Source organism: Siphateles boraxobius, unplaced genomic scaffold (assembly GCF_051911475.1).
Source record: "Siphateles boraxobius isolate OS27281-9 unplaced genomic scaffold, OSU_SipBor_1 66, whole genome shotgun sequence".
NCBI lineage: Eukaryota > Metazoa > Chordata > Actinopteri > Cypriniformes > Leuciscidae > Siphateles > Siphateles boraxobius.
Genome location: NW_027509193.1, coordinates 18617642 through 18645050, shown reverse-complemented (window position 1 = coordinate 18645050; position 27409 = coordinate 18617642). Strand labels below are relative to the sequence as shown.

General features: G+C 39.8%; 1 protein-coding gene across 1 annotated transcript; it reads right to left on the bottom strand.

Annotated features, from left to right (window-relative positions):
* Nucleotides 1-299: 299 nt before the first annotated feature.
* c1ql1l2 (complement component 1, q subcomponent-like 1-like 2) lies at nucleotides 300-27259 on the bottom strand. Its single transcript, XM_077212684.1, has 2 exons — nucleotides 25972-27259; nucleotides 300-1930 (listed from the first exon to the last, which is right to left on the bottom strand). The coding sequence occupies exons 1-2, from the start codon at nucleotides 26581-26583 to the stop codon at nucleotides 1751-1753; spliced, it is 792 nt and encodes a 263-aa protein (XP_077068799.1). The 5' UTR covers nucleotides 26584-27259; the 3' UTR covers nucleotides 300-1750.
* Nucleotides 27260-27409: the final 150 nt, after the last annotated feature.

Sequence of the window (27409 nt, the reverse complement as noted above, 5' to 3'; positions counted from 1 at the left end):
AAGCCAGATGACAGGTACAAGATAAAAATAGAGGGATGGGAGGGAGGAATCTGTGGACGGAAAAGCAGAGGCATAAATCTGAATCTTTGTTGCTTTCCTATTTATTCTGATGTAATTTCAAATGACTAGAGCATGTATTAAATTGCCTATAACGTGAAATATTAGATAAATTGGAAGATTTATGCAAATGGGCTTTATTTCCTAAAAACTGTTTTCTTTCATTGAAAAAAAAAAACATTACACCACAAATGACTTCAAATATCCCATTTGTTATTTAAATTTATTCAACATTTCCAAAAGATAGAGTAGGACTGACAAACATACAATAGATTTATTCAATTTACAGCTTTATTGTTTCTTTTAAATCTTCTCTGTAGAGGCTTAGCTAAACGTGTCTGATGCAATCTCATTGGCTCTATATCACATCTTTGACCTGCTAAAGCATAGAACATTTCTCAAACCAATAATGTGGCAAAGACAAAATGTAGTTCATGCTCTGGTGTTGGTACTGATACACACTCACACACCACTCACACTCACAAACGCACATGCACGCTTACAAACAAACTTCATTTGCACATATTCATTCGTCCCATCAGGATAAAATAAATACAAATATTCTAAATGCTCTCACTGAATGTTGTTGCATTTTTTTGCAAAAATGATTGAGTGATAAGTGAAGCCCCTCAACCGCACCTCAACTCTCCCCAGAAATGCATCCCTCACCCCTCTTGAAAATCAAAACTTTTTTTAACAAACACTTCTGACTTCTGTATTTCACCGTAATGTTCAGGTTATAATGACAACTCAAGCAAAAAGGAAATAATCAAGTATTATTACTGTAGATTTGCCAAACGCTACTTTGTTTAAAAAAAATAATAATTTAGCTACAGAAAAATATCCATCTGTTTTTTTTTTTTTTTTTGTCAATCACAGACTCTCCATTCATGCTACTTTAAGTTAACTAATACTAAAATATAAGCATCCTTTAAGTCATCATTTACTGTCACTCATGTTCAAAAGAAAGAGAACGTCATCTGCAGTTTCCGCAGGAGCGCAGAGGGGCAGAAGGTGGCTGAGAGGAGGGAGTTTAGGGTCGAGTGCTAATTGACAGGGGAGGAAAGGAGTTATGGGAAGAGGGGGTAGCAGAGTATCAATTGTTTAAATTGAGTATTTAAGGAATAACATTCATTCACAATTCTCATCAGCTACTGAAGTCCCAACGAAGTACAACAGACATTGAAAGAATGCAGATGGAAATCATTAATCAACAGTAGCCAACAGGGGGTGCTTTGTCCAATGTCGAGGTAAGGAGAAATTGAATGGACATGAGTGTTACAATTATATAAATACTTTTTTCAGCAGGGTGCCAGGGGACATTTTTAACATTAGATATCTGTGGGTAAAGAAAGTTTTACTGAGGAAAAGCACATGATGATGAGGTTAAAGGTCTCTGCCAGTCACTCTTGGAGTCTTAAAACAAGAAACGCAAAGATGCCCTTTCAACATTGAAAGAGAAAAACATCACTTTTATCACTTTATTTCCTTGTCTTTTATCGAACAATAAGGTGATTCGAAGAAAAGCTGAACCTAATTCCATTGAGTCTCTTTCTGTGAAAATGTGTGCTGAAACAATGGAGAGATCCTGATAAAATAAAGCTCTGAGATGATGAATGCTCCTTCTTTCACTTCCTTGTTCCTTTCACTATATCTCTTTCTTTCCCACTCCTTCTCTCTTACGCTCATATATTCAGTCGGCATAAAGAATGAAGCCAGAGAAGGTGCTGTATTTGTTGTTGTTGCCCCCGTGGGCTTTGCCACCATCCAGTTTGATGTAGACTTCATCGCCAGCGTCCAGATGCAGAATCACACTGTTCGAGGCGTAGTCATAGTTCTGATCAGCATCCTGAGCGATCGCGCTGGCTCGCACCTACAGAAGAGAAAGAGAAAACAAACAAGGAGGTTCAGTAACAGAAAATAATGTCTGTCTGGCACAGTCGGTCAAGGTTTAGCTGGTTTGCATGGTTCTGTTAGCCTGTGATGGTTGGTAGATGCTGTAAATATACCAGCTGGATCCAAAAGGCATCGTAGTCCATTTACAATTATCCGTTTATTATGACTAAATAACTTTTTGACAAGTAACTTCTCAAAAATGGAAGGTCCTGCACCAGCCAAGCAACTGCCATTGTGATGGTGATGTTATGGATAGCTTTCTCAAGCTATTAATAAAAAACACACAAGCCGTTCAGCTGTACGGTTCACACCAAGGTAATGAATACAATATAGTGCCAATCTCGTTTTCTGACACTGATGCTTAAAATCTGCAACCTCTGCTTAAATATCCCTCATTAAATAGGAAGTATCAGATATCCACCAACACATAAGCGCACATAAGACTCTAGGATGCATAAAAACACGTAATCGTTGACACACATTCAGACTGGCTTCAAATTAATGACAACTGTTACCGTTCACCTGAGCGGGCCGGGAGAAGATTGAGACACTGATGGATTTAATATGTGTGGATTTGTTCGAGTACCACACAACAGCGTTAGGGAAATTGCTGAGGATTTCTGTCATCTGTCTGGTGAATACAATTTTGAAATGGTAAAGGCATGAATACGTACAGCTTGTCTGTCTGGATCTCACTCACAACAACCTGTAAAATGTGTTTTAAAAGCATTGAATGTGACTGGCCGACTTTTTTTCCAAGTTCATTATCAGAAATAAAGTTCAACTTCAGATAAGTGCTAATGTCTGTGTTATTTATTAAGAAAATTAGGAAGGAAGGAAGTGTTTGTGTGGGTGTGTATTTGTGTGTCCTTGTGTTCTGGTTCTAGATGACTTCTTTTACATCTAATTAAGAGTTCTGTTTGAAAGGATTTTTACAGACTCAAGGGAGAAACTCCGTAGGCAGGGGTGTTATAGCAAACCCCGGTGCACTATTATAATCGACACCAGTGTATGGTGGTGTGTGTGGCGGAGTTGGTGTGTGTAAGTGTGTCCCTCCCACACTATGTGGCTTTCGCTCTTTGGCAATACTAGTAAGAAATATAGAGGGAACCAGGGTTCTGGAAGGGGAAGAGTCAGAAATGACTTTGCTAAGTAAAATGTACAGTCTGCTGCGTTCACACATACTAACAAACCAATGCTTTGCCTTTTGTATAAAAGGAAATTTTACAGGGCCACCCAAAATTGTCCTGATCCTTTGTGTTGTTCTAAACCTGTATGACTTACTTTATTTTGTGGAACAACAGAAGACTGACAAACTGTTTTTGCCCATAGAATGGAGGTCTTTGGAATTCAAACAAACAACAATGGACCCCATAGACTTTCACTGTACAGAAGAAATAAAGACATACGGGTTTGGATAATGCCAGAATATTCTTTTTTAAAACAAATATTTTTTAACCCAATTTCTGCCATGTTTTTAGATATCTCTGCATCTATCTTTTGTGAAAAAGGCAATTCCAGAATGCAGTGAAAAATACACTTTCAAAAACGCAAATTCGGTGAGATAACTTATTTTACAATCAATATTGCGAATTATAGATTTTTTTTCCCTCCCAGTATTTGAGTGCTGAATATTGTGTCGTTAACTTAGAAACATGCTAATGTCAAACTAAAGATTATGAATATTAAAATTGTTCACTCATATTACTTGTATTGTCTCATTTCAAAAGCTGCACCTTTCTGAGATCCCATTTGTCGGCCACAAACGTCATCGAGGCTGTCTTATTTCTTGTGAAGCAAAGATTACTGTAATTTCTATCTTACTTTGGAATGTAATGGTTGCTTTTCTGAAATGATGCAGCTTTGATGGTGCATGAGACGGACAAATGCAACCTCCGAAGAGACCCAGTTTATGAATTGGACAAAGTGCAGCAATTTGACAGAATAAGTCCCGCCTTCTATATAAAAGTGCCAATGGGCGATTGGTAAAGTCATTGAATCACTGCAGCTGCTATTAGAAGTTGTGTTTCTATTGAATCAGTCAGTAACCTAAGACGTACGCTTGGGACTGCACATGTGCATTGGCTTTACCGAACTGAAATATGTTTTTTTTAATCATTCTATTTGAGAAACAACAGTTATGGGTCAGATTTTGTAGATAAATCGAAATTTGTCAATTAAATGTGAGCTTGTGAGATTTCTGTATTTCCCAATTCAAGTATAATCTATTAATCAATTGCTTGAATCATGCAATGCATCTTCTGTGTGTAGCGCTATATGTGTGGTGTGTGGAGTTGCTACCTATGCCTACACAAGGCAGCTGCTTAGACAGTACGAACGCGAGGCAGCTCTCTAGGTTTTGGAACAGAGATAGTATGTTTGTGTTGCTTGAGTAAATGGCTGGATTGATTATATCGCCACCTGTCCCATTGAAAAGTTGGCTGTTGTTTGCGGGTATGCATGTGCGTGTGTGGCTGTCTAATTTCGTTCATCCACACAAACACCCTGTAAATACTCTGGCAGAGGGGATTCCCTGAGGTCAAGGCCATATGGATGTTTGGGCTGTGGTACAGTGGCTGTAGAGGGACACATGAGCTTGCAGTGCTGAAGTGTAATGGATAGCGGTGCAGTGCTGGTTTACCAGCTGCTGCTAAATACACTTTACTCAAGCGCAATCTGAAATGCAGGAATGAAAACACACAACTGTTATCCATGCTTACACTGGCATGTATGAATATCCAGGTTTATTAAATATGCATAACTTCGGAGTCTGATAAATAATCTTTTCAAACAATTTAAAATCAATCAATATTTCATGCTTATTTAATTATTAGGTAAGTAGCCAACAAAATATGTAAACTTAGTTACTCAAGGCCAGCACTGTGAGGATTGCAAAAGGTTGAATTGGAATGATTAAATTGAACCAAATCAGGTCTTCTGAATTTACCAGAGATGGCTACTAAAATCTCAATAGGGCCATATATCGGCTTATGATTTTAGTGACGAACCAAATGGTGAAAGAAAATGCAATAAAGAAACAGAGGGAGAGAGAATGTTATGAAGCTATCTAGAAAAGAGCTGTCAATTTCTTCAAATCGAATGATTCTGCTGTGTTTTTCATTTTGTGCTGAGGCAGCTCTTGCCAGAATTGTTCCTTATTGATCGGACACATTGACACATGTGCCAGCGTAAGAATGCTGTGCAGCTTGGGTGACATTGGCCGAAATTCCCCCTCTTCTTTCTGAGCCAAAGAGATAGAAGGATCTGGAGCTTTCCATCACCTGGAGAGGTGGACCAGCCCTCCTCAGGGACACGGTAGGATCAGCAAAAGCAGTGGAGCCCTCTCATTAGTTTTCATTTTTGAGCTGAATGGCAGTGGGTTTGTCAGCCAGAGACTGTAATGTGTTCTTTAATTATGATGGACAGAGCACAGTGCAAGAAGGAATAGAGAGAAATGTGACATGGCCATGGCCATGGAAAAGAGTGAGATATGGTAGTTTGACAGCAATCAGAAAGCTTCAGGATTCTTGGACAAAGTCTTTGGGACATCTGTATTTAAAAGTACCCCAAAGTATATTTGCATATTTGTATATTTGCTGAAGCCACACTTGAATTATATGAATGTCATTTCAGTAGATAACAAAATATTAAACCAAAATTATACACATATTCCATTGTTTTGACAACCAGAAAGTGTTGTTACAGCCTTATTTTCCCTGATATGTTTTGCTGGAAAAGTCTGCGTGTGCTATATTTCTTCGAAATAAATGTAGCTTGATTTTTTTTATTATTTTTTTATTCATATATTTCTAAATTTGGCTAAATTGTCCAAATACTTAGAACACTGTATATTGGTTAACGTCCTTCCTCTCCGCTAAGAAACTTCTTATTTACCTGATTTACCAAGAGTCTCTCTTGTCAGAGATTATGTTCTCCTTTATAAATCTCTTCACATGCATGTCTGTTTTTTCTTCCATCCAATTCGTTTTCTTAATCATCTTAGGACTTTCCGCTTTCATTCTCTCTTTCCACTTTTATCCTCTTTCTATTTTCTATTTACATCTATATCCATGTCTTTAGGTCTGAGAGGTCGAGAGCAGACGATCAATAGCTCAGGTAAGAGGAACAGGCGGCTGTGATATAAATGAGAAAGTATTAAGAGAGACAGACTCCGACCCTGGTGCCATCTGTCCACCATCTTCACTGCCCAACCTCACTTCTAGTAAGTGTTGCAATAATATATATATATTTTTTAAATCGGTACATTTTACCTTATAACCATCATGCTCATTTTACAAGTCTTCTTTTAAATATTAATAATTACTTTTTAAAGGGTAAATTAATTATTATTCTGCCGTCATCTACATGTTTTAAAACATTAGCAACACTTTCCTGATATTACAAAATTCTTAGTTTTGTCTGCCACCCTGGAGCTGTGAATTACTTTGTTAATGGAATAGTTCTGTCAGTCTTCAATATCAAGTATATTCAGAAGATGAGAGTGAGATGAACCCAGACTTGCATGAATATTCAGTCTGCCATTTTTCTCAATCCTTTTTCAATTCATGTGAGACCAGGTGAGATAAAGGTGAACGGTTGAAATTTACAGATTCATATTGACCATCAGCAACATGCTCCCCACCCACAACCCTAATATAACCAATAGTGTAAAAAGAGTGAGTGACATTTTGCTTTGACATACTGAGATTAATCAAAAGATGTTAATTAGAACAAAAGAAAGAACTGATTTGTATTCAAAGTTTGTGCCTTACACATATACGAGTCATGGACAGTTTTAAATAATTACTAGTGTATGATGCTGTGGCTATGAATAGTTTTTTTTGTGACTACTACTAATAAAAAAATAAAAAAATAATAAATAAATGTTCTATAAAGCCATAAACATTAAAGATGTGTTCAGGAAATATTGTGCCAGCATTTAATTCAGAAGTACTGTAAGGTCTGCTTTGGATTGCACATTCAGTGCAATAAAGCAACCGGAGAGCTTCTATTGCGTCTTGTCGTCACATAAAGTCGCTGTCGGTCAAATGCAAGAGGACTTGCCCGTCACTCAACCCAGATGACTCTGTGTCGCCCTGTCTCTCTTTTTATTCTCTATCCTTTTTCTATTCATTGTTTACCCTCTTGATTAAATCTGGTGAGTCTAATATCGATGTGCAAACAAAGTCTGCTATTCTGAATCCTTGGTGACGATCGTCCGGTGCATATTAATGTCAAATAATCCGCCTTTAGCACACACAGTCTGCATGGCGGCCTTATTAAAGGGTGAGCTCTTAGTGCCCTGGGAGTGCGTGGGATTTGTTGGAGAGGATTTCGATGAAACACGTTTTAATCTTTATATTTTTAGTTTTTATATTAGCTTCCTCTGGGAAGCCGGACTTCCGTTGTTGTCTGTGTTGTGATATCATTTCAGGGTAATTAAAAAGCAATTGAACTGCGGTTGAAATCTAAGCTTAAAAAACTCTTATAAAGACTTAATGACAGAAACTGTGTTCTGATTGACAATACTATAAAACTGATTTCATTGGTAAGGTCACTATGACTATAAATTATATCCTGAGCAATGAGACACCACAAGGCATTTTCAACTCTGCGTAAACAGAAATCAAATAGAAAGATGGATATATCAATTGCCTCTAAGAGGTCCACGGTAAACCTTCCTTTATGATGCCCTCGGAGAATCTGTGTTAGCCGAGTCCTAAACAAAATAATTAACAAAGACAGTCACTGCAACAAACGCTGAGATTTAAATGAATATTCTGGGCTCTTTAGAAAGCTTTTTTGTGATTCTGTCAATTAACACAGAGAATAATTGTTAATTGTACCTTAGTTGTAAAAACAAACTAAAAACGTGTATATGCACTTACAATGGTCTATGGGGCATTCCGTTGCGCACTTGCCCTAAATAGACTTCCTTTATAAGTGAATAATTATCAGTTGTGTTTGTTTTTTTCAAACTGAAGTTTGAGTTGAAATGATATTCTGTGGTAATCAATAGCATGCCACAGATGTTGCCATATAGCACATATTTATCCCAGAGTGTTTATTTTACATGGAGTGAAATAGCTGCAAAACAGGTCCATGGGGAGCAAATGACGGAGGGAGGAGGTATAGTTGGGCAAAGTCAAAGAATGTAAGTCCAAAGACATTGCTGGGCTTTAGGGCTGGGTAAGGGCGACAGACAGCCTGCATTTAGCATTTCAAACAGACGGAAACCGGCGGCCCTGCTCTGACACGCATCTGTTTGTCCCTATTTTAGAAAACAGTCGGTGTGTGCTCAGAGCACATACATGCCATGCGTCTATAGACTTCGTCATGTAATGGCTTTTTGACTTTCAGAGAATGACCTCTCTGGTGATAATGCAAGATTTATGTGACTGATCAGAGAGATAAATGTCTAAACATGTAGATAATCTGACATAATTTGTTTTGTCAATTTATATAGATGGATAGTATTAGGATACCTACCAAAGTCAAGATATCACTAAATAATCTCCAATGTTTCTATTTTTATATATAAATGTTTTTACATAACATAAAAAATGTTTTTTATAAAGTCTTATTCTCTGGCTGCATTTTTAAAGGCTGCATTTTTATTGTTCAGAAATAGAGTATTTGTATATTTGTACAATTTAAAATAAGTGTTGTTGTTTTTTAATACTTATAAAATGTAACTTAATCTTGTGATGGCAAAGCGGATTTTTTTTGCAGCCAGTACTCTTCAGTGTGACACGAACCTTCAAAAATCAAAAATGATAGTGTAATAAAATAAAAACTCAATTTTTATAAAATGTTTTCTCTGTAAAACATATATAAGAGCTGATTAAGTTTATTTTAAATAGTCATCAAACCCCAGTTTATTGTTTGGACTTTTTTCTGATCAGCTGTAAAACCGTAATACATCTGTATAGTTGAAACACTGTAAAAATGACATGATGACACAACATGTTTTTACTTTACTTCAACTAATAAAAATAAGTTTTTTTAACAGTTTTTTCCCCCCGAGATTCAACTCAAGTCAAGTCAGTTTATTGTATTTTAAAGCGGCACTATGCAGGATTTCTGTTTTTGTCAAACAGCGATCCCTAGAGTCCCTGTAGAGTACTTGTATTTAACGTTACTGTCGTAAATACAACTCACGCAGAGCGTATCTGCACTCACGGCCTCTGCACTTCATAATAATAAAGTAGCCTACCGGCTTACCTGAGCCTAAATGCCAGATGACACCAATAAATTGTATCATGTATGTTGCATTATTTCGGACCATTGTCCGTTATGATGTTGTTAGACATGATTATTGCAATTTATCATAATAGTTTGCAAATTGCGCTCATTTACACTATTTACAACGTGTAGGCTTAAGTTATTTATGTCCTGATAATTATGTGAGATATTGACAACTGTTCTCATGATAATCGCAGGAATCAACTTTAACAATGAAAGCCTGACTGAGTGGGACTCTTGTCCGGTTCCTCGCGCTGTCAGATTCTCGTTACCTTTTTCTAGACTCTTCCGACTGCACTTTCTTCGTTTTTTTCGCCATTCTGAAAACGCAGGTCCGATGTTTACTCGTGTCTGACTCCTCGCTTGGTCAGTCTGCCGTTTCCTCTTTCTCTGTTCGTCCGACAACGCTTTTCTAGCTTTCTGCTTCTTATATGCCGGCTTTGCCATGGGACGATAGTTGTTCTTATAGCTAGCCGGATCCTGGATGGGGGCGTGTATGCGTGTAATGTGTGCAGTGCCGTAAAGCAATTCGTTACATCGAGAGCTGAAATCATGCGATACTTCCTGACGGCGGTCCGCCGGCCCAAAGTTGCAAGTGCGGTTTTCCACTCACACCGGGTGGGGGGCGAGACGACCACCATTCAACCCGAAAAGAGTCATATAACCATTCCAATAACTCCGAAGCTGTTCAGTCAAGCCAAAAAAACTGCATAGTGCTGCTTTAAGTGAAAATGACTTACACAACCAAGGTGACTGTAGCCTACTTAAAAATGTAAGGCAGCATTTATTATTTTTTTATTTTTTTTACAGTGAATGTAGCCTATTATTGAAATCAAAAATACACCTTGGAATTTACGTACCAAAACTGCACCTTAGTAAATCAAACCTTACACCTTATACTTTAAATTTCCTGGCTCGATTTCTTAATACAGTCAATGGAGAGATTAAGCGTGCTGCGACTGAAACGCATGCAGAAGCCAGTGGATATTCTTACAGATGTCAGCAGCATCTCCCTGCCAGAGACTGATCTGTCTCTGAACGATATGAAACATTTCATCTATGGAAAGCAAACTAATCCTGATGGACAAGTCCCCCTGTTTCCTTCTCTCTTCCTTGTTTTTTTTTTTCTGTGACTGACACCAGTTTATAGTTTATTTATTTATTTGAAAAGGGACCATGTACAATTTTGAACCTGGCTAATTTTCATTTGCAGTTGACTTCTACCCTATTACAGGCTCTTAGAAGGTAAGTGGTAGTGTAGTTTAATTGAAGCTTGCGCCTGCCTCTAATTATACTTAAAAGGTGGACTGTGAGCTGCATCCCTGATCGAGGTTTAGCAGAGCTCTTCACACAGTGCTCGGAGAAAAATCCCCTCGTGGACGAGAGTGAGCCAGATGCTTGCTGGTTGTGTGAAATTCCTGAGGACATTAGAGACGGACGTGTGTTCCTTTTTCACTTGGGTTTATTAGCAAAGCAAACCTGATTAAGGACAAGATAAGTTGAGTGGAGAACAAAAGTGAAGGTGCCACGCTTTCATTTCCATCTGTCGCAGAGACACCCGGAGAGATTAATCTACCCAGCTGCTCTCCGTCTTGTCAGCGATCTCCAGGAAAACTTAAATAACATTGATATAATGTTTAAACAATAATTAGAACTGTTTGAGAAGTGCGGGCCATGGTGTTTGCACTGAGAATGAACGGTGAATAGCGGTTAAAAGGAAAGTTTTGGATGAAACTTCAGAAGTAGCCTACTTCTAATAAAGTTATTACTGAGAAGGAGTTTAAATAATCATGTCGTCTGCTGATGGCCGTGATAGACGAGGGCCAGCTGGCTAAAGAAGATGATGCCAACAGCCATCAGCTAATGCCAGAGCAGCTTTCCATCAGTTACTCACACTTATGCATCTAAAAGAAATTTAAACAGGCTGATTCATGCACAGTTCAAGTAGCTGAAGTCAAGGAAGACAGTTCACAAAATAGCCCCCGCAAAAAAAAATCAAAAAAAAATCTGGAAATAAAATTATTCACAAAGATTTTTAGACTGCTTGCAAAAGCCATTTAAGTGTCATCTATTCTAATAAAGTTTTTTTTTGCAAAAACAGACAGGTAGTTTACAACATGTGCTGTCTTTTATAACCAAATCTAGATCTTATTAAGAGGGGTATATATTTGTCACATCAGCCCCACAAAAATCTGGCATACAAGAAGAAAAAGATAAATTGTAAGCTTAATATAAACAATATATTTTAGGCTTTAAATTTAAATTACAAAGCAAATTCTTATGTTAAGCAAACAATTAGCCTAATATTACTACTTTTAACAATATAAACAGGCACTTAAGCAACGTTCACACCGCCAGCGACTTTCGGTACTGATCCACTTGTCCGTGCGACACTTCAGTCGCGCCGCACTCCACTTTATTCCTATGGGTGACGTCACGCGACTTTAACGCGCCCGCAAAGCATCCCGGGAAGGCGGCGCTTCATTTGGAAAAATGCTGCGCGTCAAAAAGCTGGCCGATGCCCATCTTTATGCAAATGCATCCGTCAAACGCGACGCGTCTATCCAATAGAAGTAGTCTCTCGAGGGGCCTTTGTTCTAGACTGGCCGCTGGGTCAAAACCACGCCCATAGCGGTAAACTTGACGAACGCTCATCAACTTACAAATGTGGAGAGGCGTGCGACACCACGTGTCGTGTCGCAAAAGTGGATCAGTACCGTGACAGTCGCTGTATGTCGCTCGGCTATGGCGTTATTTTTTAGTCAAAAGTTATGAGCGTGTAAGACATGCTCACGAGCACATTATGTTATTTCACACGGGCAAAAATGAACCTTCAGCTGGCATGATAAAAGTCCTCGCGCACAAATTCAACAACCGAGAGGTGTACAGGTAGCTGCGAGCGAGCGCCTGGCATACTCTCATAGGTTAACTCTGCTTGTACAGTGGAATCCTGCTCGCGCGCAGCACTGCTCGCGGAGTGCTGTTTTGCTCGCGCAGTGGATTTCTGCTCCCTCGAGTCTACATGACTTTTGACAATTTGGGGGCGGAACCAAGGAGGGCACTGACCCTCTTATGATTGGTCACTTTCATCGTAATCGCAACCACAGGGACATCTTTGTACCTTGATTGACAGCTCTCATTACAGGAAGTCAGAGTCAAAGGATCTGACGGAGTTTTTTTTTTTTTTAGTTTTTTTTAAAAATGAATTTAAACTGTATATAAATTCCTTAAAAACTTTGAAAGGTCCTAAAGCATAAAAAATATATGATACCCTAAAACACTTCCCAACTAAGATAAATGGATGAACAAAGACTGAATTCTCCCCTTATGTCATGTTATATTATAATTCCTTACCGCTTATTTATTAAAATGTTTATTTTGCTTACAAATATCCTTATTTTTGTACTAAGACTACATTTATATTCTTGTTGCATTAAGAGCTGCTCCCTCTGACTATATTGTCCTTGTATCCTATTCTAAAGAAAAGGAAGTTATGCAGCCATGTTTGTCTGTAAATCTTGATATTTCAATAAAAAAAAAAAAAACTCCGTCAGATACTTTGACTCCGTGCTTCCTGTAATGAGAGCTGTCAATCAAAGTACAAAGTCCCTGTGGTTGTGATTACGATTAAAGTGACCAATCATAAGAGGGTCAGTGCCCTCCTTGGTTCCGCCCCCAAATTGTCAAAAGTCATGTAGACTCGAGGGAGCAGAAATCAGCTGAGCGAGCAGAAATCCACTGCGCGAGCAAAACAGCACTCCGCGAGCAGAAGCCCGCTGCGCGCGAGCAGGATTCCACTGTACAAGCAGAGTTAACCTATGAGAGTATGCCAGGCGCTCGCTCGCAGCTACCTGTACACCTCTCGGTTGTTGAATTTGTGCGCGAGGACTTTTATCATGCCAGCTGAAGGTTCATTTTTGCGCGTGTGAAATAACATAATGTGCTCGTGAGCATGTCTTACACGCTCATAACTTTTGACTAAAAAATAACGCCATACTCGGCTCTGTACTGTGAAGTCGCTTGTGGGCGTTCGTAGTGCTGTCACTCTAATGTTATTGGTAGACTGCACGTCTGGCCATATCTATACCAAATACCATCACAAGTGATATATACAACTATACAATTTTAATTTGACTAGGAATTAGGCTCAAAAGAAACAGTATTTGCTGTTGGGAGAGTGTTTTTATATTACCACAGCAGTGTTCAGTGGATGAAATAGTTTACTAGATTAACGCTCGATCAATCAACAAATTAAACTCACTCATACAGTCATAAATTACTAAAACGTCATTGGTATTTGACAAATAATCAATTTTCTTGTCCCTAATAGTCAAAACAATGCAGGGGAAACTGTAAAATGAACTGCAGCAGTACTAAACTTGCATCATAAAATTAGACAACTCGAACTATAAATGTATGAATTAAACTCACTGAGACTGTCGACAGTTTCTTTTCCATGCATCATTTTATTATATCCATATATGTGGTTACAGTTAAATCATATTAAACAGTGTAATCATCCTCGAACTCTTCTGTCTTGCCTGCACTCGAGACGGTGACGTGAGCTCTACTGAAAAGGCTTCTTTTCTATTGGTTGTCGCTCGCGAAAATCGCTTCTCATTTGCATAAAGTTGAAATTTCTCAACTTTTGTCGCTTGTCTCTTGTCGCTTGACACGCCCACATTCTGTCGCCAACGGTCAATGTCGCTCGTGTCGCCGGATGTCGCCAGCGCTCCATTGAAATGAATGGGATCATGTAGCTTTGTCGCTGCGTGTCGCTGGCGGTGTGAACGGGGCTTTATGCATGCAAATACACCTGTTTTTACATTTTTTTAATCATTGCCTTTATATACCAGCCATGATAATTACATTATATTTGGGGGTTCTTGGCATTAAAAAGTTTGAAAAAAGTATTTTCTCTCTGAATCTTCTCAACAATATTTTATAACAGTTGTTAAAAAAAGTTTGTTACATTAGGTAGAAAGTGACAAACTAATGCAAACAATCACAAACTAAAGTGTGTGCTACTGTCACTGATATAACAGACAAACAGATGCAGTTTAATTGGTTTGTTTTAAAAGAACTGTCAGTCAAGCTCGACTTAACAGTGACCTCACACTTAAAGCAAGAAATATTCCCCTAAACCACAAGTGGCGGATCCCCCTGAAGACGAACTCCTGGAGTGCACACAGTGGCCTGACCTCTACATGAAGCCCCTCTCTGAAACCTCTGAGCAGTGCAGCTGCTTAATGAAACATCTCGCTGCATTATCGTGTGATAGAGTCGTCTCACCTCCTCTCGGTGCCATAATGAGGAGAGTTCAGTAATTCTAAGTCTTGAGGGAGACTAAGGAAAAGGGTGAGAAAGATGAGGAGAGGGAGCGAGGGAGAAACGCACGGTTTTTGCTGCAGGATACATTTTTCATGAATTGCCCTATTCATCATTTGGCGCTGGGCGGATAGCTGTAATGTTACAGTAGCTGTTGTTTATTTTCCAAGGTGATCGGGGCGTTAAACACGCACGTACACGCGCGGACTAATTCGATCAAGTAAGTGGGCTGAGCGAGGGAGTCGCAGCGGACGTAGCCTACGTGCGTCTGAGTGGAATTGAGTGGAGTCTCTGGAAGCATAATTGAAGCATCAAGATGTTTACAGAGGAACTTTGCCGAGGGGCAAGTTGTTATTCCCTGAGACAGCAGAGTGAGTGAGAGAGAGAGAGAGAGAGAGAGAGAGAGAGAGAGAGAGAGAGAGAGAGAGAGAGAGAGTGTGTGTGTGTGTGTGTGTGTGTTGAACACGTGAACACATGAGTCGAGAGGGTTTGGTTATCACCGCATGTAAATGAGAGTGTTGATTTCTTCACTTTAAAAGAAGTAGAGGGTCTCTAGTCACAGACCAGGCCACAGTCACTCAGATAGGAATGCGCGGCTATTTTAGTGCATATATTCAACATACACGCTCACAGCAGTTCCGCTGAAATCTCTCTGGGTGGATATTTGAATGATAGAGCTGAGGTGTAGAAGGTCTGTGTTTTAAAAGTATAGTTTCTCGCCTATAAATAAATGATGGATTCCTCCGCAGTGTTTGCTCCGTCTCACCCCGACACATGTGACATGTGTGGCATACGGGAAAATCCACTGCTAAAACCCTACAGCACCCAATTAGACTGGTTTTAATGTTCTGCTCCACTGGGCGGCAAATTTAGTGTCCAATTAGACATCACATCAGGGGCAAAGGCCCCGCCCTAGTGCCTCAACAGCTGATTAGAAGAGTGGAGAGCGAGAAGAATGTGTTTGACTGAAACACAAGTAGGCTACACCCTACAACTCCAACGCAAATTAACAAGCTGTTATTTAAGAGGACTGCTTATTGGACTTGTTAAAAGACACTGCAGACTTTCTTTAGGAGATTATTTTGAGGATAATAAGTGTGTTTCTGACCGAAAAGACGAGTGAAAAATGTTGTATACTTCAACCAAAATAATTATAGCACAAGCTATACTGGATGAATTTTTTCCTGTTTCTTGCATAAAGAGTATTGATCCGGGGGACGTTTTCCCTCTAGCAGTGCATTACTTGTCTCTCTTCTCATCCAAATACCAATGAACAACACTTGCATTTATGTACGCAGTGTAATTAAACATGAGCAATTTGTTTGAATCTAATAACTGAACACTGAACTCTAATTAAAAACACGTTTTTGCTGTTCCAGATGGTGAAGTGTGCTCCCCCCCCCCCCACACACACACACATATACTGTACACATATATTATTCATATTTGTCCTAGTAAATCATGTTAATTATATTAGCACATTTTATGCATGTAAAAACAATTGCCTTTAAGCGCACACTATGCTTAAAGACATCTTAAAGGGGACCTATTATGCAAAATTCATGCAAAAGTTAACACCCTACAGTGTTAAAAATCTACCCACTTCCCTTTTTTATCCCCATAAATCATAAGCAGTTTCTCAGAACAAGCCGTTTGCAGATTCTAGTTTTTGTGACATCACATTGCACAGGCCCTCCCAAAACTTGACAGACTCTGTCCTGCAGTATTAGCATAGACCCTGTCCTGAGTGAGCAGTACACAGTCCGCCATGTTTATCTACTCGCCAGAGCTTTTAACAGCAGCATTCAAGTAAGAAATGTGTACTTATTAAAGCTACTAAAGTTGATTTTCTGTTTTCCTTTTGTTGTTTGATTCATTTTAACAGCCTATACAGCAGTAGGCACTGTATATTACGCTGCTTTCACTTTAAATGGGTTGAATAATGCCCCTTTGTACAAAATGTAAAATAAGTATCTGATGTCCCCATAGTGTGCATGTGAAGTTTTAGCTCAAAATACCTCACAGATCATTTTTATAGCGTGTTAAAACTGTCCCTGTGGCGAACAAGACGGCCGAGGGACGTGAGAGAACGGTGCAAGACCGGTGGTGCGATTGCTAATGAGCAACACCTGTGAAGCACACCGGTCTCGCATCTCTCACGGAGGAGCAGAAGCATAAAGGAGGAGCAACGACGTTGATGATCGAGAGAGGAACAGGCCTGTATTTTAGGTTGTGTTTTTTTTTTTGTATTTTATTTTAGCCAGCAGTCTTCCGCGAGCGGTAGCCAGCAGTTGTCCGCGAGGGGCTGCTGGCTGTATTTTGGTTTGTTTGTTTTATTTTAAATAAAGTTTCTTTGATTGTTCGCCGGTTCCCGCCTCCTTCTTCCCTGGACATTGCTACAGTCCCTTTTTGAGGGTGAGCAAAAAACGCTTTGTTTTGTGTGTGTCGCTTTAAATGCAAATTACCTGCTGCTCCCGGCACAGAGGGTGGAGCATCAACAGTGTGTGTGTGTGTGTGTGTGTGTGTGTGCGTGCGTGCGTGCGTGCGTGTGTGTGTGTTAGCAGCTTCAAAACTTTTAGCCTTTTGTTTAAACCGGAGTCCGACAATGATGGAGATACTCAAGAAGAAGTGACAACATGCAGAATGCTATAGGATGTTTCTGAATGGTTAGTTGATGAATTTATGTAGAGTTTTGATGTGATTGATGTGGAGTTACTATCTTCAAGTCATTGATTAGCATATTATGTCATGATAATCTATAAATCTCTAGTGAGGGAACTGTTGTAAGATGCCTACAGAGTGACAAGCTATTGCCTTTATGTTAAGTACTGTATTGCAATAAATGTGAAAAGATGGGTGCGACAGCTTGAGCAGACTCCCAAATGTGCTCTACTACAACAACTCATCCTCTTCTCATGGCCTTTGTGGCATGTTCCTGGGTGCGGGGTTTATGTCAATTTTAGGGTTAGTAATGTCACTAACCCGGGAGGAAGCTTATGTAGTCCCTAACAGCCGTTTGTAGTCCTTAAAAAGCAATTTCTTTAAAAGAAAAGATCTCCCTTTGCTTTGAACTTTGATCGTTGTAACTTTGCAGATGTTGTTTATGCTGACAACGTTGTTTATGTTGTTTAACGCAACAATACATAGGCCTATACTAGCTAAAGTTAGAAAAGTGAAATCATAATCAACCTCCCCTTTAATACAAAGGTATATACAAATGGGATTTCTTTACTTGCTGTTTACCTTCACAGCATTGGCGTGGCCAGGGGTTCACACCTAAAAATAGTCTTAATAAAAAAAAAATTCTAAACTTGGGCTATTGTTGTTTACTTACAATATTTGTTCATTTTAAATGTAATTTAATGTTTAAATTATTATTGTTAAAAAAAATATCTCCTGCCATTTGGACTGCCAACCAATCCTAAAACAGCCGCTGACTGTAACAAGGTTGTGTTGTTGAGGCTCGCGCCTCATGAGAAGAAATGGAAAAAAATGAGAGTAGCTCACACAAAGAAACTCAGGGAACATATAGCATATAAACATCAACATATAAGTTTTTATATTTATAACATATGATACAGGTAAGCAACATCACACGATCAAGAGTGCTGAAAACCATCACGATTGAAGGTGTGAGTGATTTCATTTTACACAATGACAGTTCAATAAACAAGCAATTAATATTAAGTCACTTAGCCTACATTTTTGGACACAATATTGACTGTTTTTGTTCTATTTCAGCAGCGAAAATAGTTCCAAACAAAGATCATAGCAGAATCATAAAGCATCTCACCGGAACACATAACCGTGTTTTCTTTACTGAATGATTCAGCGTTTTGAACGAACCGTTTGAACGAATCTCGTTTAAATAAATGGCTTAATGACTCACTCATTAAGACGGTCTCCTGCCGTCACCTACTGGTGGTTTAGTTTCATTAAAAATATCATTCATTCCAATATTTCATATTTGTATATTCATTTTTTTTTTAAACATTCTCATAACATTATTTAATGCGGTTGTAATTTTTCAGTGTAAATTATTTAATTTGATTGGTAACAGCCATAATAGAGGGCCGAAGTTATGACGTCACTTTGTTGGACAACTCGGAAGTTAGCGGCGCATGGGTTCCCTCGATCGAAAAGCTATGCATTTTCCCCATAGACTTTTGGAAAATCGCAAAAAATAAGATCTGTGTTCATCAAAGAGTTGTGACCCTTACATGTTTTGTCTATCAAGATAATCTTTACAAGTTAATCCAAAATGTATACATTTTGAAGCCTATATAAAGTTTAAAAAACCACAAGCAGACACAATAAAATTTAAAAAAACACCTGCAGGTTATAACTGGTGTGTTTTATGTCATACATCCAAACGTGAAAATATTTAGAGGCTTTGTTAACCACAGACCTTATTTCTGGCGATTTAGCAAAAACCCATTCAAAAAACCCATAGACTTTAGGGGGAGGGAACCGGAAGTGCTAAAATGCTAACTCACTTCCGCGTTTTGGCCTACAAAGTGACGTTATAACTTCGGCACTCTATAGTGCCTTATTATTCTAATTTGATTTATTGATCAAATTTAAGAATTTCAAATGAAAATATGCAGATTTATCAATGTCAAAGCTGACTGTAGAAAACCATATATCAGAAGTTTAGATTGATATGGCTTTAAAACGCATGCAGATAATAAACTTTCATCATGATAAAGAACATCAGCGTGATGTTTTTGGCAGATTATAGATACAGTCGGCAACTAGTCATAGTTGGGGGCGTGGTCGGCGTGGGGGAAAACACCACGAACGTTGTGTGTATTTGAATGACAAAATGTCGTATTTCATGTCATTTACGCCTGGCGACCGGGAACGGAACATTGCAAAATTAACAGCAATACATTATGATTGCCCTTATTTAATTCAAAACTGACTCAATAACCCAACCAAATGGCCAGAGGTGTCGTTTCCAGACATATTTTGTTATCTGGTTGAATCTCCAGGTAAGACATCGCGGTTGCTGTAGCGGTAACAAGCCTATAACTCAATCAACTTTCGTGTTGCATACTATAACTCCATAAAACCTTGTCACTTACCAATTGACCTACGGCTAAGCCATGCCACCAAATGCGATGAGCCAATCACAGTGCACATAGCTAACCCATACACTCGGACATTATTTGCTTCTTCGTCCATTGAAATGCATTGCAGTTAGTCAGTTTTCATTTGTTTTTATATGTTTTTTCTTGTCATTTTAAGTTTAAAATGGTCAAACGGTGTGCATGGGGTACATGCAACTCCAACACTAGGTATCCCAAGAGGCTGGGCGACGGTGTCTATTTTTTACCCTTTCCCAAGCCACATCTCAACCGAGATAACTGTCTGGATTAAGTTATGGGGTAGACCACAACACCAACTAAACGTGGATAAATTAAACAAGGATGTCTACATCTGTTCTAAGATAAGTCAACAACGTATTTGAACATTATCTTTAACATCTCTAATGTAACATTAGCCTAACATTAGAACAAGTTAACGTTAGCTTCTAGCTGCATTGTACATCATGTCACTTAGCTTCATTAATGTATCTGTAAATAACCGAGATAACAAATGTTAGCCATGTTGTGCTGAATGATTCATGTAAATACTGTAGCACCAAACTAACGGAGAGGTACTCTTGGTAAAGATGGTAAACGTTCCTGGAAACGTATGCAACTTAGACCTGTACATATTTAATTTGATCATGAACCATTAATTACATATTAAAGCACAATATTTTAGACAACTTTCTACCAAAATATATATCTATATAATCTTTCTGTCTCCAAAAATCATCAATTGCCTCCTGTGAAATGTCTCCTACTGTGACAGCTGCCATAGCGCCTGTCACCGAATGTTGACTGTTTGTCCGAGTGAGTTGAGGGGGCGTGGCTTAGCCATAGGTCAATTGTACACATGCTTCACTCCAAACTATTAATCCTTTTGTAAAACGGTGATCAGTAGTACGAGGTTGCCGAGGGACTGTGCTGACAGTGATCCCTAACTCACAGACTGCAGTCTGCATTGAGTGTAGACCGTAGCGATTGGCCTATCAAGCGAGCCTTCAGCTGATAACGCTAATTTGAATGAGACATCCCTTATGAAAAACAACTATAGGAATCTTGTAGTATTTTAGGACAAAATATTATAGTAATCCTAAAGGAATACTATAGTATTTTGGGACATACTATAGAAGTACTATAGAGGTATTACAGAACATCACAGAAGTATTACACTACTATTTATTGCTTGTAGCCATTTTGTTCTCCTTTCCGGTTCTGTGTGTTCATTAGGAAGGATGTAGAACTTCAATTCATTATTTGTTTGTTTATTGGCGGTACAGAAAACGACACAGCACCTCAATGTGTATTTCAATGAGCGCCAAGGCGATGTATTCCCCCAGGGGCTAAATTCACATCAAGTGACGGGGCGTTCCCGGGGGCGTTCCCAGACCAACCATCTGTATATATTCCAAAGCACAAGCTGTACAGGCTCCGCCCTCTTCTAGAAAGCGGGGCAGGGAGCAGCAGCTCATTTGAATTTAAAGATACATGCACGAAAACGTGTTTTTCCTTCTACTCAAAATTAGGCATTTATAACATGGTATAATAAATGATCTGTGGGGTATTTTGAGCTGAAACTTCAAAGACACATCTGGGGACACCTAAGACCAATATTACCTCTTGAAAAAATGGGCATCTTGTAATAATAGGTCCCTCTTAAAGAAGGATTGAGTGAATTTCATGATTAAAGGGATGGTTCATCCAAAAATGAAAATGATTTAATCGTCATGATTTACTCAGCCTCTTGTCTTTGTAAACCTGTATTACTTCCTTTCTGCAGTTGAACTTAAAATAATATATTTTGAAAAATTGTATTGTCTGTACAGTTAAAGTCAGTGGGGTCCAATGCTGTTTTGGACCCCACTAATTTTCATTATACTGTATGGGTGAAAACAGTTCTTCAAAATAACTTCTTATGTGCAAGGCAAAAGAAAACGTCATACGTGACGGTAAGTAAATTATGAGAGAAATTCAATTTTTAGGGTGTCCCTTTATTGTAGCTTACTGTTACACATATTGTACTTTATAAATCAGCTTTAAACCAAACAGGTGAATCTTCAGATACCAGTGCGCACATCTGCGCATGCTTGAATATGTGTGTGTTCATTAGAGTGTGGTCTGAGACAGCAAGATTATCCCAAAGGAGCCTCTTGAGAAACACAAAGAGTGCCTGGATGCATTTGCTTATAATTGAAGTCAGAATGGGTTTGGGTGGATTAATGACAATATCAACAGAAGGAACATGAGGACAGGTGCCAGCACAATCTGGATGTGGTTCAAAGTTTTTAATTACGATTCAAAAGACTCTGGCACACTACAAACGCATTTTTCTTTTCCCAGTTTTTCTTTTTTACTCCTTTATCACATTTGAAGTGTAATTCCTTGCAAAGCCAGTAGAGTTTCAAAAGGAACTCGCAGCCATTCCTACATGTCCATCTGGCAGAAATGTGATTTGGGGGGGGGGGGGGGGGGGGGGGGGGTTTGACTTGGCAAATTAAGAAAAAAAATGAATGGCAAGGAATAAACAGAAGGAGCATGGAAAGAGGAGTGGAAATGGATGAAAAGAAATGCATCTTCTGTGTACGAGCATGTGTATTAAAGCTAAAATCCATTAAATATAAATAATTACAGCGCTAATATTTTCCACCCAGAAATACAGTCTCACCAGAATTTTTTTCTTTCTCATACACTCACGTACACATTTTGCACACCAGCTGTGTGGGTCTGTATGGTGGTATGGTCAGTGGCCGCTTGAAGAATAGAGTAAGTCCACAGGGATACAGCAGACTAGCTGAAAGTCTGTTAGCACTCCATCACTGCCATTGAGAAACACTATACTGCGTTCACATACATTCAGAGTAAGAGGGATACAACAAAGTGAAAGTTTCTTTTAAACTGTTAAGGGATAATGTGAGACAGCTAATTCAGCAGCAGCTCGCCTGAGGTCCTATATGCCCATTCACACATACACACACACACACACACACACACACACACACACACACTGCTGCAATTGCTTGATCTGGAATAGCGGTTTAATTAGTGAGGCGGTAACCACTTTATAAAGATTAGCTTGCTCTCAGGAGGAAGGCTTGTCTCCCATGTCTGCCTAGAGTGTCTGTGAGGAGGGTCTCTAGAGATCAGGACCCATTGTGTTCAACAGACGGTGCTTTACGACAACATATGCTCTCCCAATGCTCTTCCTTCACACACTTCATTAATGCTGTACTGTGCTCCCTGCAGTTTTTGCCTGTTCTTGCCTTTGCCATTAGTGTACTTCTTTTATGGGTTTTGCTTAGGCAATCTAGTTAGGACACTGGGAAAACAAAGAAACCTAAAACAGCACTTGGGAAGATTGCAAGTTAGCAGACAAACTTTTTAGCTGCACAACAGAGAAGTATAGAGACCTTTGTAAACGTCTCTGCTAAAAAGTTTGTCTGCTAACTTGCAATCTTCCCAAGTGCTGTTTATAGTTTCTGGCGGGGAATGCAATTCACTGTGGTTGATTGGTAGGTATGTGTTCAGATTAAAGCACAAGTAATCAGATTAAAAATGTGTCTGTGACAGAAGCAAGTGTTCATCTTAATTAAGAGGAAGCGATCTGCCCACATTATCATGGCACCAAGGGACCAGACGAGTTACATTAATATGGCAGCTAGAGAATAAAAGACACTCAGCGCTTATAAGAACTCTGTCTCAGCGAGCGGCCTAGTTTGATCTAATGAAGAAGAACATGATTACATTTATAAGGTTTAAAAGAGATAGAAAGGGAGGGGTAGTGAGACACACATGAGCAGAGGAGGGAGAGAGAGTTTAAGACATGTTGGGAACAAAGAAACATATTTCAATTCCAGATATTACAGTGACCGTTACAGCTTCCTTTTATTATCTCTTTCATTTTTCTGCTTACCCTTATAGGCCAACTTTTAAACGTCTGCCATTCTTTCCTCTTTGACAATTTCTTTTTGGGAGTTACATGTTCTAAGAGCGGCTGCTTGATGTTCGCGGCGGCGGCAGTCAGATAACCCACGGTAATTGTATTTATCTGAACTGAAATATCGGCTGTCTCGCGAAAGCTCCGGTTGCTGCGGCAACACTGAGTCCTGCGCGCGCTGACCTCCGGACCGGGCCACAGATAGACTAAAAACACATGCACGCGCCCTCCAGGTGATGCTCTCCAGTCTCCTCAACCCATTATCAATATCAGGTGCAGTTCTTGCTAAACAGTTAAAAATAGGCTACATGTTGACAAATACACTTTATGGGCCACGTTGTCTGTCGAAGCGAAGCAAATGGGAGACATTTAAGTTGTTTCTATTAACTGAAATACATGCGCAAATTAAAGAGCTTGAAATGTAAATTTGAAGTGTATTCTGTGATCAGCCAGTAGGCTGATCGTTGTGAACTCACAGATTGTAACTGAAAAATGTCTGAAAGGCATTTATTAATTGATTGGTTTATGTAAAACACGCACAATATAACGCAGTATATTGGTGCCAGACAGTTTATAACCACTAAAGCTCACAATATAAGGACACATCAGAGCAGATACACCTACGCTTTGACAAATGAAATATTTAATTATTGAAATTAGAGCTATATACATATAATTACCATTGCAGTGCCTGAAATTAGCCTACATTTAAATGAGTGTGATTAAGTATGTTTATGAAATATGCTGTCAATTGTCTGCCTGGGCTACAGGACAGTTTTTTTTTTTAAGTCAAAACTGGCCTTGTGGTGTCTTTGTACACTTCCGAAACTATGCAATATTTCAGTAGGACTATTTGGAAATGCAAATTCTTGTTCACCAAATCCTGAAGGAACTCTGAAGTATACTGTATAATTATATTCCATCTTTCACCCCCGTTGCGCGTGCGGCAGAACTCTGTGGATGATGTTTCACGTGCGCTTTTCTCCCTCTTGAGAGTTAGTCTTGCGTGCCAAACTATACAGAATAAATATATAACGGTCTTCTAATAAATGCTGTATCAGGAATTACAACCTTGTCGACAAAACCTTAACAATAGTCTCAGATCCTTAAACATCGGACGTTACACTTTTGTCTATAGTCTAAAGTGCAGTTTCTGACGTGTCACTGTGTCACTGTATCTCGTAGCCTAACTCCACATTTGATCATTAAATAGCGCAAACAACAAAAGCTCTGAACAGAGGGAAAGACACACACACACACACAATACCACAATACCAGGCTACAATACCATTAAACGGTCGTTTCCTGATATATATATATATATATATATATATATATATATATATATATATATATATATATATATATATTGCTGGGATAATAAGATGTGTTTGTGGCTGTAGCTTGGCACTGTGATTATAAGTTCATGAAGTTGCACGATTTGGCACGCGCTGCCGTTTTTTTGTTATCTAATTTTGGCATTTTTGTTCTCACCCCATAATTAATGAGCATTATGTTAATAGGCTAAGCTTCGTGCGGAAAATTGCCACATTCGCGGTAAAACATTTACTGCAAATAAATAAATGGAAATTTTCCCTTTAACTATGTGTAATGACAATAGCCTTGATAAAATTGATAACACCAAATGTAACTTTGGAATATGTAGGCCTTTATATCGATGAACAAAATACATTCTCCTAAATATATATTAGGAAAAAAAGATATAGGCTATAATTATGCGCTTTAAAACACACTGGACACTTCATAAAAAAGTTTGGAGTGGCAAACTTTTAAGTGTCCCATGCTAAGACAATTCCTCAAAATAGAGAGAGAGATCGAATCTCTGTCCTCTGTTAACGGGGACACGCGCACAATGTCAGCGCGCATTTAGCGCATTCAGCTCGTGTCTTCTCGCCGGGTGTGTGGCGCCGCAGCTGTGCGAACTTCACCCGCGTGCTCTGGGGGGACGAGGAACTCACAGCAGATGTTACTGCGTCTCCCACCAGTTTCACAAAAAAAAAAAAAAAAAAAAAAACGGAGGAGAGAGAAACGACAGTCTTTTTTGTCCTCTGTGGGGTCATTATTAACAGCTTAATTAATTTTAGATCCGCTCTGTGAATACCAGCTCAAACCACAAGCACGTACTTGTAACACGAGATGAAGAAATGCGCTTTATAGATATGCAACACGATTTTAGAAACAATACTTGAAAAAGATCAGAATAAAATAAAAACTGAAAAAACTATAAAATTGAATTAACTTATGTAAATAAGAATATATATTATATATATATATATATATATATATATATATATATATATATATATATATATATATATGTATATATATCATGATCATGTGATAGCTAAGCTTTTCAACAGCAAAAAAAAAATAACTTATTAAGAATTTGGCACTCACCTGTCCGTTCTTACACAGGTCAGCCCACATGCTGGTGCCGTCACCTCCCCTCATCAGGACGTGGTAGATGAAGAAATACGTGCCCGGAACACTGCAGATGAACTTGCCCAAAGTGCCATCATAGTTGTTGCCGAGGTTGGTGACCACATCGTCGAACTTGAGGATCTCATAGCCCTCGTGAGGGTTCTTCAGTCCCGCGTAGAAAGCCACCCGTGGGTGCGTGTTATATGTAACCGTGCTGATAGCTCCATCCTTGTCAAGACTCAGAACCCCGTTTCGGCCACCGTCCTCCCGGTTCCCCGGGGGCCCCATTGGACCCGGGGGCCCTGGCTCCCCTGGTGGCCCTGGAGGTCCGGGTTTGCCTGGCCTGCCCGGCTTCCCCTGTGGCCCCTGGAGGAGCGTGGAGGGTGGAGGCATGTTGCTGTGGTCGGCCAGAGCCTCGGCCTCGGCCTGCACAGAAGAGCCGGTGCTGGTGATGCCCGTGGTGGTGCCCTTGTTCTGGTACGGGTCGCACACCATTCGACAGGTGCCCAGCATCTCGTAGTGGCTGTTGTCATTGCTCACGGAGCTGACCAGCACAGGGATGAGCACCACCAGCACCAGCACCAGCATGACCCCTACAGCAGCCGCTACCAGGGTCTTCCTGCCCAGGCTGAGGCGCGGGAGTGGCTGGGCAGCCAGCGTGGGTCTGCCGGGAGCCGAAATGGTGACTGCTGGAGAAGAGGAGACCGCAGAGAGAGAGAGAAAGACAGAGGGTGCAGGGGGGGTCCCAGGGGAAAGGTGCCAAGCCCTAGGATCCCAAATGTGTAGAGGAGCACGTGAGGGTGAAAGAGACCCACATGCACACGCTCTCACACGCTTTCCTAGCTCCTTGCACGCCTGGTTTGTTAAGCTGGCTCACTGGATCCGTTGGGCAGGCTGGATAGAGCTTTCACACAGATCCCACATCCACTCAATCTCACTCACACATATACACACTCTCACACACGCACGCGTGCATGCATGCAAAGTGCTCACACGCGCTCCCAAAAAGTCGATCCCATTGTCTGGTGGACAGAGTTGCACTAGGTAATGAAGAGAATGAGGGACGGCAGAGGCGGCAAAGAGGTAGAGAGAATGAAGTGAGCGAGTGTGTGCATGGGAGTGAAGGACAGCGTGAACGCGCGCGCTAGAGAGAGAGCGAGAGAAGCAGATATAGAGGAGCGACAGGGTATGTTTGCAGAGGCGTTTTCTCAGACTGAGGTTTTATACTGAGTAACCCCCCCTGCCACACACACACACACACACACACACACACACACACACACACCCATCCTCTCTTCTCCCTCTCTGTGTCACAAGGATACAGCCAGGGGAAAGGAAGAAAAGTAACAACAGAGAGGAGAGGAGGGGACAACACAGGAAATATAAAAGGAAAAAAAGAATACAGTAGGAAATA